Source organism: Balaenoptera physalus (assembly GCF_965194825.1).
Source record: "Balaenoptera physalus genome assembly, chromosome: 12".
Taxonomy (NCBI): domain Eukaryota; kingdom Metazoa; phylum Chordata; class Mammalia; order Artiodactyla; family Balaenopteridae; genus Balaenoptera; species Balaenoptera physalus.
The window spans coordinates 85,445,597-85,458,751 of NC_138897.1; the positions used below are offsets into that span (position 1 = coordinate 85,445,597).

Below are 13,155 nucleotides of genomic sequence, written 5' to 3' on the forward strand. Positions count from 1 at the left end.
AATAAAGACACAGACCTACTAGAGAATGGACTTGAGGATATGGGGAGGGGGAAGGGTAAGATGTGACAGGGTGAGAGAGTGGCATGGACATATATACACTACTAAATGTAAAATAGATAGCTAGTGGGAAGCAGTCGCATAGCACAGGGAGATCAGCTCGGTGCTTTGTGACCACCTAGAAGGGTGGGATAGGGAGGGTGGGAGGGAGGGAGATGCAAGAGGGAAGAGATATGGGAACATATGTATATGTATAACTGATTCACTTTGTTATAAAGCAGAAACTAACACACCATTGTAAAGCAATTATACTCCAATAAAGATGTTAAAAAAAAAAAAGCAGGATTGGGAGAGGGATGGTGCAAGGAACGAATGTGTCATTATGAAACTTTCTGTATCATTTCACTTGTTCCTAGGTGTATATATCTGAATGCCTGTAAAGCACCTACACCAGCACCTGCCTGGTGAGGGCAGATGGTCAGTACGTGTTAGCGACCTGCTGGTTTCTAAATACAGCAAAGATGCCAGGTGACATGGGACATGGGTGCTTCTTGTGTCTCCTGGGTGAGGGATGTGGGAGCAGGCCTTCTGCTGGCTCATTCTTGGGGAGAAAAGTCCTTCAGGTCACTCCAACAGGATATATGTTTTCCCCTTGGAATTGCCACCACTGAATCAGGTCAGACACAAATTTCTCAGAATCTCTCCTGATTCTGAGATGAGAATATGGTTCAGGCAGCCAATTTTTGTCAAGACACGCGCTCCTCCTCCCCCTCTTCCGGGCGGAGGGAGGGTAATGAACCTTGGTCTCAAGGATCATTAAACCGCAATATATAATCACCCCCATCCTGAGTCTCTGTACAACCCTCCCAGTGTCTGGTTTCTTGGGAGGCCACAGCTCGGCTTCATCAGTCTTTATTGCTACCTGCTGCGGCCACCCTAACAAATCAGGCTTCTGACTCAGCCTCAGGGCACATGAGGCCGGGCCCTCAACTGAGGGTTAGCTACCTGTCGCTGTGTCTCCAGGACAAAGAACAGGAGTTGCTTGGAGAAGAGATGAGAAGAGGGCACAGTGAGATGGCACAAGGTGAGGGCATGCTGTCTTTCAAACGCCTGGTGAAGGACAATATTTCATAAGATCGGGGCCTCGTATCAGACTCCAGCTGGTGCCACTGGGGCCAAGGTGGGGATGTCCAGGTATCATCAGTCACTTGTTGGCTTTTGTAGCTGCTGCCCTGAAGTGCTCGACCTCCCACCCCCAGGCAGCCAATAAACTCCCAGAAAACTGCAGGAGGCAAAAGTCCCCCGTCATTCCTCACCTGCTACCAAAGATGTTCAGGATGACACCTTTTGGCCACGTTCTGCAGCTGCCTGGCCCCCACAGGAATGGCTACCACCTGGGACAGTGGGTCCCCTGAATAATCAGCACCCGAGTCCGGCGGGGTAATAGTTCGCTAGCCAGCATGGGTGCTGATTGCTGAGCAAGCGCAATGCTCTGGTGAACAAGAGGCATCCTTGGAGCAAGGCTGGGCCCCACCATACAATCCCCCAACTAAGCAAGGGTGCCAGAGGGAAACCTTGAACAAGTTAAGCTCCCTACTTGCTGAGCAAGCAAGTTCCAGTGGAGACAGCGTTGCCATTTCACACCCCAGCACTGCAGACTGGCGGATTCAGAATGACTGCAAACTCCGCCTCCTTCCTGGCCTGTGACCTTGGGCCAGTTACTTAAATCTCTCAGCCTCAGTTTCTTCATCTGTAAAATGGGGATCTTAATAGTACCTACCTGATGGAGGACTGTGAAGCTTAAACAAAATAATAGAAGTAAATTGCCTCGCCTGAACCGATGATGCTTGGGACATTGTCAACACACAATAAATGCTAATTGCTATTATTATCATCATTTTCATCATTGTTACAAGCTATCCCATCACATAATGCACAGCAATAGCTCCCCGAGCTACCCTTGAGATTCAGTGCTCTAAGCTCTGGCCCCTGTGCTAGGAAATTTACATGATTTCCTCATTTTGTCCTCACTACATCCTTGCCGGGTAGAAACAGACCCACAGGGCTCAGTGATGTGCCCAAAGATATGTCAGCCACCACTTAGTTGCTATAAACCCCAAATCACTTCTGCCAGCCAGTAATGGATGATGATGTAGGTGGCATTTTTTTCATTCTGAAGAAGCTTCTTTATAGGGATCATAGAGGCTACCTAAGTCAGCTGGGATCAGAGATGCCCTCCAAGGAGCCAAAGACACACAGCTTATTGGACCAAAAATGGTCCATGGGTGGATGGCATCCAATCAGATACCACAGGGGCAACACGGCATGCATGAATGCAGCGTGGAATAGATAAACACAGCGAGGATGGAGAGGTAAGTCCGTGGTTCTCTACTTCTCTGGGAAACAGGTTCACTCCTGAGTCAGCATCTTCCACACTGCGCAGCAGAGTCTAACACCTTATGTTTTGTCCATAGCTAACCTTAGAGACAGATTCCTCAGAAGCCAGGGCTCCTTCTACTCCCCTCCCTCCCCCTGTTTGTCACCCCCAGACCAAGGAAGGAGGGCGAGCCCCATGGAGGTAAGTCCTTCTCACAGCCCATCCGAGGTGGCTAGGCACCCCGAGGGTCCAAGACTCAGCCACTCTGCAGCAGGAATCTTCCTAATGCTGACTCCAGGCATTACCATCAGGGGTAACAAAATGCAGGATCACCACCCTTCACAGCACAGCCCCAGCCAGAGCTGACGGTGACAAACGGGCGGACAGACTCAGACTGGCAGGGACACAGCCTCAGAGGCTCCCTCGGCTGGGTGGTGGGAGGAAGGCTGGCACTGGGGCCCAGAGGCAGGAAGTTCTCCTCTGGAACTCAGAGTGGCATGAGATTGGGACTGTTGGAAGCATGGGGGAGCCGGTGCCAGCAGCTGTGTTCTCCCAACAGCCCCGGCCTGGAGACTCCAAAATCAGCATTCTAAGTGAGTCAAAAGATCTGCCTAGGAAAAGCCACTTTGCATACTCACTGGGTAAGCCTTAGGGTTTCTAAGCTCTGGAATGGACCTGCGTGGAGTCTCTTATTGTACAGTTGGGGAAACTGAAACCCAGATGGAGACAGGAAGACGGGATGCAGGTTAGATTTGCATTTGGATTCAAAATCTACAACGTGGGCAAGATCACTCACCTTTTGGAGCCTCAGTTTCCTGATCTGTAACATGGGAATGATGATGTCTGCCTCAAAGAGTGCAGTGAATCTTAACTGTGACAATGCAGCTGATGTGCTCAGCAGGGACAAAGGTCATACAGACAATTGGTGACAACACTGAGACTTCAGCAGAGAGAGTCTCATTTCCCGATCTGGAGCCTATTCCAACGGGCTGCCTCTGTTTCTATCACTTGTTAGGATCAAAGAAAATGGGACTGGTCCATAGGGGTCCAGCTAATATTTGGGTTACACACTTGTTCCCCCACTAAGACTAAAATGCTATCTTTCTCCTTCCTGGGAGATCAGAGAGCAACCTCTCTGCATACAAGGACCAGGACTGTCCAAAGAGACAATAGTGCTTCTAGGGCATCTTAGTATCAGGAGCTGATTTTAATTCAGGACTTTGCTCCTGCCCACAGGCAAGCAGGGAAGCCTCTCCTCTCAGATGGAGATGGGGCAGGCATGAAAAGTGGGGAGCTATGGTGAATCCTTGCAGAACTCTTTGGCAGAAGCAGAGGTCTGAACGTGCGAGTCTGTGGGTTGTGGGTTTTTTTTCTTTTTTTCAGCAAGCTGGAAATGTTTCTACTCTGGCCAGAATTAAAGTGCAGGGCTACGGTCAAGCCCTCTGAGGTGGCCACGCTGACATTCACTCACGGGACGGTGGTGCTCGAAGACAGATGGCTGCTGGAAGCAGCTGCCCAGCATCACGCCAAGGTAACTTCCAAGCACTCTTAGGGCCGTAAGGAAGTGGGGAGTGTAAACTGAAAGGCATTTAGCCACAGCCTCAAAATTAACCATGGAGCCAGAGGATGGAAATGATACTAGGCTAAGGAGCCAATAAACATCAGAACAACAGCTATCATTTATCAGGCACTTACTCTGTGCCAACTACTGTGCAGACAACTTGACAAATATGAGCTGACCTAATCTTCACAACCATCTATGACATGAAGCTATTGTTAGGCCCATTTTACAGATTAAGGAAACTGAGGCTCAGAGAGGCTCTTGACTTGCTCGAGGTCCGCACACTGCTCAAAAGTAACAGAGCTGGGACTGGAACCCAGGCAGCTCCCTCCAGGGCCATGACACCCTGCCCCACCCTGCTGTCGTTACACATCGGATATGTCATCCCCTTTTTTCTCGTCCAGGCTCACCACGCAGCCCTCTGACTGCCATGCAGGCCCACCCACCGTCATGGAGAGTTTCTAGTCTCTCTGACAGTGATTTCTCTTGACAAATTGATAAATTGGCCTTCTGGCGTTGACGTGTGTCATGAGTGCTATTTTAGTTTGCTTGATTCAGGGCCTCTACCCTCTGGGCACTGAGATAAGCCAGGCTCTGGAACTTATCCTAACTGATGTCCACACAAGTCTCTTCTGGTACCAGACCCTCCAATGATTCCTGCAGTGGACTCATGAGACACATCTGTGGCTTGTAAACAGTTCACGGTTCTGCCCCGGGCCAACCATCCAGCTGGGCTAAGGCAGAGGTTCTGAACCCAACAGTCTTGACACTGGACATTTGTGTTGGATGTCACGTGTGCAGTTTTCCAGGAAGAAAATTAATAGATTGCATCCAATTCTTAAAGGGCCCATGGCCTCCTTAAAAAAAGTTTTAAAACCCTTATGTGAAGGTAAAGAATAGAACCCCACATTTAGAGAAGGGTATCCCACTGGATATTTGAGGAACTTGGTTATCAAATCAGGCATGATGGATAAGCTTGTATACTCTGAAGTGAGAAAGAATCAGATTCAAATCCTGACTCAACTACTCCATAGCTGTGTGACTTTAGGCAATTCTTTGATGTCCCTGGGCCTCAGTTTCCTCATCTATACAATGGGAATAATCCATCTGTACCACTGATTATTGCAAGAACTAAATGATATCACACATGTGGGTGAGTAGCCCATCCTGGTGCTCAGTAAACATCACTTATCATTTATCACAGCATCAACATGTGGACACAGTCTGGCTGTATTAAGGGCAAGGGGTTATTTCCTACAAATTCCAGCACCCCCTCCTCTTCCGGAGTTCCCAGGCAATAAAGTTTTAGTCTTGGCTGGCGGACTGGTTGGGCTTTTTTCAGGGGCTCCCCTCTGACCACATCTGTGCCTGTTCAGCAAATGGGCCTCTAGGCAGAGAAGATTAAACGCCTTCTGAGACCTCAGCTCTCTATCACCAGAAAGTTCCATTTCCTCTCCCAGGAATAACCACTTTGCTGCAAAATTCATGGGAGCAGAATGTAAGCCACTCCAAGCCACGCTCAGCCCAGTTTGAACCCAAATCCATCTTTCAGATGTAAAGGTTATGCGCTTTGACCCGCGGTGGGGGAGAAAATTACAGAATTGAATCAGAGATGCCTTATCCACAGTGGCCAGGAAAAATCCTGTGACCGGACTGCTGAGAAGCAGAGGAGAGAAAAGGCCGATGTTTCCTTTAATGCCCTGCATGCTTGCTTCCTGCTGTCATCCCTACACACCTGCAGGCCAAAAAAGAGGAGGCACATGGGACCAATGACAACAGCCTCCCAATTATGCCCCCTTCTCTCCGAAACCATCCTCAGGGGCATGAGTGGCGCAGGTGGACGCGGCAGACGGACCGCGGATGAGGTGTGTTCCGCGCGCATTTCCCGAGTATTTTCACGGAAGGAAAAGAAGAGGGCGCACTCCGAACGCGGAGGGCAGCAGGTGCAGCTGCTGGGGACTTACTTGAGGAGAAGTTGGCCTCGGAGTGGACGGGAGGGGTGGAGGGCAGGAAGGGCGCGTGTCCCACGAAGAAGGAGCGGAGGGAGCGCTCGGACAGCAGCGGGGAGCGCTGCTGGGACGGGATATTCTCACAGCTGCCCACGCTGCTGTGGATCTTGAGGTTCAACGGCTTGCTTTTCTTCTTGGCTCTGAAAGGGAGACAGAAAAAAGAAGAGAGGGAAATGTATCCCTAAGCACACACAGTGAGAGCAGGCGGACCCAATCTCCTTAGCGTGGCACCCAGTAACCACTCCCCACCTCCATCTGGCCCTGCCACCCTCTCCGGATCCCTCCCACTGGGCTCCAGCCACATATTTTGTGTTGCTTCTCACCTCTAACCCTTGGTTTATGCTCTTCCCATGGCCTGGGAAACCCTCCCCTTCTTTGTCGGGTCAAGGCCCCATATGTTTTTTTACAACTCTGGTGTCCTCTTCTCCAGGAAGCCTTCCTTGACACCCCAGTCCATCCCAACCAGGGTTGAGTGTTCTTCTTACAGGAAGCCTTCCCTGATACTCCCCCTTTCCTCCTAGCTTGGGTTGGTGTTCCAGCTCCACCCTCCTAAAATATTCTCTATATATCTCTGTGGCTGCACTTTCCTATATTTTCCAAATTTGTTCTTTTAGGCTCTGTCTCCCAAGTGGACTGAGGGTCTTTGAGGCCAGTGACTCTGTATTGCTCATTTCTCCGTCTTTGGCAACCAGCACAGAGCCTGGCACACAGTAGGTGCTCACGAAATGTTTATTAAATGATCGATCTGGATGAAGACGGCCACTCATAACGCTGCATTTTAATTCTCCATCTTCCAGGCCTGACTGTGAGCTCCTTGAGGGTCGGAACCTGTGGTTTTTGTTGTTGGAGCACTCAGCCTCTAGCTCGGCCCCAGCTGAATAGAATGTACCTCTTGGGCTGGTTCTGAAACATTTCTCCCCTTCCCCAGGAGTTTAGGTGATCAGCTGAAGAGAGTTTGGTCCAAAATTAACCTCACCGCCTTCCCCCCAACCCCCAACTCCCGCAGTGCCCTGTTCAGGTGTGGCCAGGAGTTGGGCGCCCTCCTGTGGCCAAAGCAAACCTGCCTCGCAAATGTTCACAGATCCGGATGCAGGGCCCAGGAAGGGGTGTTCATTTAAGACTAGAGGCCTCCCACACAGGCAGCCTAAAAGTCACCCTCTCCAGGAGGTCTGCTGCCCCTCAGCTTTAAGGACTTCAAGTGTGCCTGCAGAGCTGCCCCCCGCAGTGCCCGCGCGGGCAGCCCTGCTCCTCATCCCCGCGGGGGTCTGCAGCAAGGCCCAGGAAGGCGCCTCCTGCTAGAGCAGCAGGCGATGGCCGGCTCACCCCGACCGCGGCTGGAGAAGAGCAGGCAGCGGGGGTGGCAGCATTTCATTCCACACGAGCGTCCAGTGGTGGAGAGTCACAGAGGCGTTGGAGTGTAATGTAGGAGTTACACTCGCAGGCTTTGGGGTCAGGGAGTTTGGAGCCTGGGTCCTGACTGTGACCTCAGGAAAGTGATCTCACCTTTTCGTGCCTCAGTGTCCTCACCTGGACGATGGGGGAAACCACAGTACCTACCTAAGAAGGATGGATGACGATTCTACGGGATCATGTGCTTGGCACGGGGCCCAGCACAGAATGAGGGTTCAGGTGACCTGATGTTAACGTCACTATGACCAGGTTAAACTGGCTGTCTGTATAGCAGGGGCTTAACCTTGAAGAAGCCAAAAACTGAAGCCAAGCCATGTTTTTCACCTGAAACACCCAACAGCTCCCTCAACTCACCACGACCCTTGGCAGATGAAGAGGATGCAGTCAAACCCTGCAGCAATAGGTACCATGATGATCTCCCAAACACAGATGGCAGCCTTGAGCCACTGGGCCACTAAGTGATGAGGCCAGATCCCTTGTACAAGAAGAACCAAGTCTATATGTAAAATAGGTAACTAATAAGGACCTACCATATAGCACAGGGAACTCTTCTCAATACTCTGTAATGACCTATATGAGAAAAGAATCTAAAAAGGAGTGGATGTATGTATATGTGTAACTGATTCACTTTGCTGTACAGCAGAAAATAACACAACATTGTAAATCAACTATACTTTAATAAAAATTTTTTAAATAAAATAAAATAAAAAGAAGAAGCAAGTCTAACCCAGCACAAGTGTAATAGTAGCTCAATGCTGCTTCACTCATGGCCACAGATGGAGCAGAGAAGGGGTGTGTATAAATAAATGTTAGTTGGACAGATGGATGGATAAAAGGATGGATGGATGGATGGATAGATAGATGGGTGGGTAGATACAGGAGAAAAGGGTGAAAAGTGGAAGGATGGAATGAATGAAGGACAGAGAGGATGAGAGGATGAAAGAATGGGAGGGCAAATGGATAGAATGAAAGAGAGAATGAGAAGATGGAAGGATGGGGAAGGGGAGGATGGATGGAAGGAAGAATGGATGGATGGATGGAAGGAAGAATGGATGGATGGATGAATGGATGGATGGAAGGGTGAAAAGGTCAAAGGATGAAAGGGTGATGGATGGATGGATGCAATGAAGGAGGAGAGGATGGTAGGATGGAAAGATGGATAGAAAGAAGGGAGGAAGAGAGGATAGGAAGAAGAGAAAGTGGGAGGATGAATGGCTATTTAATCAGAGAAAGTGGAAGGAAATTCTGTATCGCTTCCCACCCACCAAGGAAGCCTTTGTAGACAGGATGTAGGACTCACCTTTACCATCTGTGCTCATTACCCAGACATGCTTGGAGGGGAAAACAGACACAATCGACTGTGTCTGATGACTGTGACTAAAATTCAGTGGATATTTTGCAGTATATCCTGCAGATGCAGTTAAGAAGAACATCCTCTCCATGATCTTCACAGGATATTAGATATCTATTACATAAATGTATTTTCTGGAAATGGGGCCAATTCTGGGGAAAGCAGCAAAATGAAACACTGGCACGGGCAGCTCCATCCTCTGGGGCTGTACCAGCACCGGGTGGACATGCCGCTTTCTGGAAGGGCTCTCTGACATGGCAGGCTGGACCACAAACTGTGCCTAGGAAAACGTGCTTGTTTTACCAGGTACAGCAAAGGCCTAGTCCAATGCTGGCATCTAGAAAATTCTTCCAACCTTCCTGATTTGCATAGCCTATTTGAACGAAAAGGATCCTGAGAATTCTCACCTCTTCACATTGGTTCATTACTTTCCATCTCCAGCCCACAGTTCTGGACCAAGCCACCTTCCTCCCTCACCTAAGCTACTGCTGCTGCTGCCTCTTAAAATCCTAATCCCACTTTTGTTTCCCTTTGCTCTGTTTTTTTTTTTGTATTGAGGTAAAATTCACATGAAGTTAACCATTTTAAAGTGAACAACTCAGTAGCATTAAGTATTCACAATGCTGTGCAAACACTACCTTTATTTAGCCCCCCAAATATTTTCCTCATCCCAAAAGAAAACCCTCTACCCATGAAACCATTACTCTCCATTCCCCTTTGCTCCAGCCCCTGGCAATCACTAATGTTTTCCGTCTCTAAGGATTTGCCTATTCCAGGTATTTCATATAAATGGAATGAATCATCCAATATGTGACCTTTTGCGTCTGGCTTCTTTCACTTAGCGTCATGTTTTTGAGGTTCATCCGTGTTGTAGCATGTATCAAAACATCATTCCTTTTAATGGCTGAATAACACCATCTGACTTTTAATTCTTTACAATGTATTTTCTACCCAGCAGTTAAAGTGATGTTTAAAAATGGTACATTGTATCATGTCACCCTCAGCTTAAAAACTTCCAAAGGTTTTCCATTGTTCTCCCTTCCCATGGCTTACAAAAGCTTCATAGCACCCTCAACATCCTCTCTCCAACTTCTTTACCATCACCTTGTCACGCTCTGACTCTGGTCATCTCCCTGGTCCTTGATCACACCAAGTTGTCATCCACCTCAGGGCCTTTGCACATGCTGTCCCTCTGCCTGGGGCGCTATTCCCCATCCTGTTAGTGGAGACCTACTCACCTTTAGGCATCACTTCCTTAGAGACACTGTTCCCAATCCTCAGAACTAGTCAGATCTCTAGGCTACATGTGCTCCCAGCACTATGTGAATTCTGCATTTACTTATGTGGTTACTGAATGTCTGTCTCCCCCATGGCCTGTGCCCCCCCCACACAAGGGAAGAATCTGTATCCCCAGCACCTAACACAGAGCAGGCACGCCACAGTGGCAGAACCAAGATCAGATGCCGGGTCCACAGACTCCCAACAACGTCCATGTGCCCCAGCTCAGGCTAGGACCTGACATCCTCCATCTGGGTGGGTGGGGGAACGGGGAATTCTAAAGCACTGTGTCCCAGTTTCGATCTGTGAGTCAGGAGGACTGTTTATCAGCATCTTCCCAGTTAATTCTCAAATATGGGCTCCTTGAGGGCGGAGATGCATCTTATTTCTTTCGCCAGCCTCTGGCCACCTCTGTCCGGATCTGGCAGACAGCTCTGCACTCATAAGGCTCCTGATCGATGCCCATTTGCCAGCTAGCCTCTCAGAGCCTTCTTCACAAAGGTTGCCAAGGGAAGTCCCAGACTGATGCTTAGGCTTTGCACCGTTTCCTCTCCCGAAAGTCTGCTGGATTTTGAGCTAAGCCAAGCCGCTGGCTCACACGGCCCCTCAGCTTCCTCAAGTGTGGGGTTGTGTCCCCTTGCACTTGAAAGCCTTCACCAGCCAAACCCCTCAGCATATCATTAACGGGGTCTGGGGCATCTGGCCCTGCCGATCGGCAGGAAATGACAGGGCTGGGAACAGGCAGGCTCCTCGCAGGCATGGCAGAAGGACAGGCACAAACACACATTCTCACACACCACCCTGGGCAGCAAAGTGCTAATCCAGTAGCCATTTCCCCAAACAGGAAAAAAATGCCCGCTGGTCTAACCCGGAGCTGCGTGAGCTGCCCCTCCTTCTCAAACTGGGCCATTTAAATCCTTTGCAGTTGGCCTGATCTGATTACCCAAGGGGAGACCTCCAGGAAAGACCCTTTTCAAAACCAAAGAATAACACCAGTTCTTGGGTGAGAAGGGGTGGAGGTGGGGGGAGTACTTAGGGACCCTCGGCTCAGCTGCTCGAGCCTGGGGAAGGAGGAGGTTTAGAAAAGCCTAACACTGGAGGATGTTTATTGAGAATCCATTGTGGTCCTTGGCCACAGGTGACAACCCTCATTTCTGCCTTAGGCATGCCCAGAGCATGGCAAGAATCAACAGGGGCCCCGGCAAAAAAAGGAGCACTGATGAGTCAGTCAGACAACAGAAGCTGCATTTCCCCAGGTGTGGAGGAACAGGCAATGCTTTTAGATGACACGTGGATGCCATTTTTGTATTTTAAAAGTTGAAATTTGAAATATTGATTTTGCACACCAAATCCATAATTTCATGCAGTTTTTTCACAGTATACAGCCTTATGTAAAATACACTAAGAAGAATTAAAAGAAGAGGGAGAAAAGGAAAGGAAAGAAGGAGAAGGAAAAGAAAAAGAGGAAGAAGGAGATGAGGAAGAACAAAGGAGATGAAGGAAGAGACATTGGCTGAAAAAAAAATGTCAAGTAAATTCTAGTATAGGTCCCACCAGAGTGGCTAAGATAGAGTTGACAGCACCACATGTTGGCAAGGATACAGAGCAACCAGAATTCTCATAAAATTCTGGTGAGACTGTGAATGGAAACAATTTGACAGTATCTACTGAAACTGAACATATGCTCTGACCCAACAATTTCACCCCAGGGTATTATGTCCTTAACCAAACTGACTGCCCATGTCCACAGAATGACCTGTGTAAGAATATTCATGCCAATGTCATTCATATGGGCAAACACTGGGAAAAATCTCAATGTCCATCAATAGCAGTATGGATAAATATATCGCAGTATACTCATTTATTTGACTACTGCACGACAATGAAAAAGAGGAAACTATTGCTATACTAAAATATGGCTGAGTCTCAAAGATACAGTGTTGGGCCAAGGAAGCCAGCCACAAAACAGTTTTATGTTGTATGAGTCCATTATGATTCCATTTACATCGAGTTCAAGAACAGGCAAAACTAATCTATGGTGAGAGACCCCAGAAGAGTGATTTTCTTTGGGGAGGTTACTAACTGGAAGGGAAACCAAGAATCCTCTGGGGGCTGGACATGTCCTCTGTTTTGACTGGGTGACAGTCACCTGGGTGGATTGATAAATAAAAATGCATCAAACTGTACACAAAAATTGTGCACTTTACTTCTGAATTAAACTTATGCCTTACAAAAAGTTTTTTAAAACAACAGTAAAAAAAACAACCCAATTAAAAAGTGAGATTAAAATTAAAAGATTTGAATCGACATTTCTCCAAAGAAGATATACAAATGACCAACAAGCCCATAAAAAGATGTTCAGCATTACTAGTCATTAGGGAAATGCAAATCAAAACCACAATGAGATGCCACTTCACACCCACTGAGATGGCCATAATCAAGAAGTCAGAAAATAATAAGTGGTGGTGAGGATGTAGAGAAATTGGAACTCTTTTCCATTGCTGGTGGGAATGTGCTGCAGCCACTGTGGAAAACAGTCTGATGGTTCATTCCTCAACAAGTTAAACATGGAATTACTATCTGACCCAGCAATTCTACTCCTAGATATATACCTAAAGGAATTGAGAACAGGTGTTCAAACAAAAACTGTACACAATGTTTACAGCAGCATTATTCACAATAATCAAAAGGTGGAAACAACTCCCATGTCCATCAAAAAATGAATGGATAAACCAGTTGTGGTCTATCCAGACAGTGGAATATTATTCACTATTATGAAGTACTGATTCATGCTACAATGTAGATGAACCTCAAAAACATGAGCTAAGTGAAAAAAACCACATGCAAAGGCCACATATGACGATTCCATTTATATGAAATATCCAGAATAGGCAAATCTATAGAGACAAAAAGCAGATTAGTGGTTGACCAGCGCTGGGGGCAGGAGGGGGAATGGGAAATGACTGTTTAATGGGTCTGGGGTTTCCATTTGAGGTAATGGAAAAGTTTTAGAACTGGATAGTGGTGATAGTTGTGCAAGATTATAAATGTACTTAATGCCATTGAATTGTACACTTTATAATAGTAAATTTTATAGGATGGATAAACAACAAGGTCCTACTGTATAGCACAGAGAACTATATTCAATATCCTGTGATAAACCATAATGGAA

The 13,155-nt window shown here is 47.7% G+C and overlaps 1 protein-coding gene across 13 annotated transcripts in view; it reads right to left on the bottom strand.

The window, feature by feature from the left end:
• Window positions 1-13,155, bottom strand: part of KSR2 (kinase suppressor of ras 2) — a 435,324-nt gene that overhangs the window by 170,079 nt on the left and 252,090 nt on the right. For all 13 annotated transcript variants that reach the window (XM_082416773.1, XM_082416774.1, XM_082416782.1 and 10 more), the window contains one exon: window positions 5,900-6,084. In XM_082416773.1, the coding sequence (XP_082272899.1) occupies window positions 5,900-6,084 (185 nt within the window). The remainder of the gene's footprint in view (window positions 1-5,899; window positions 6,085-13,155) is intronic.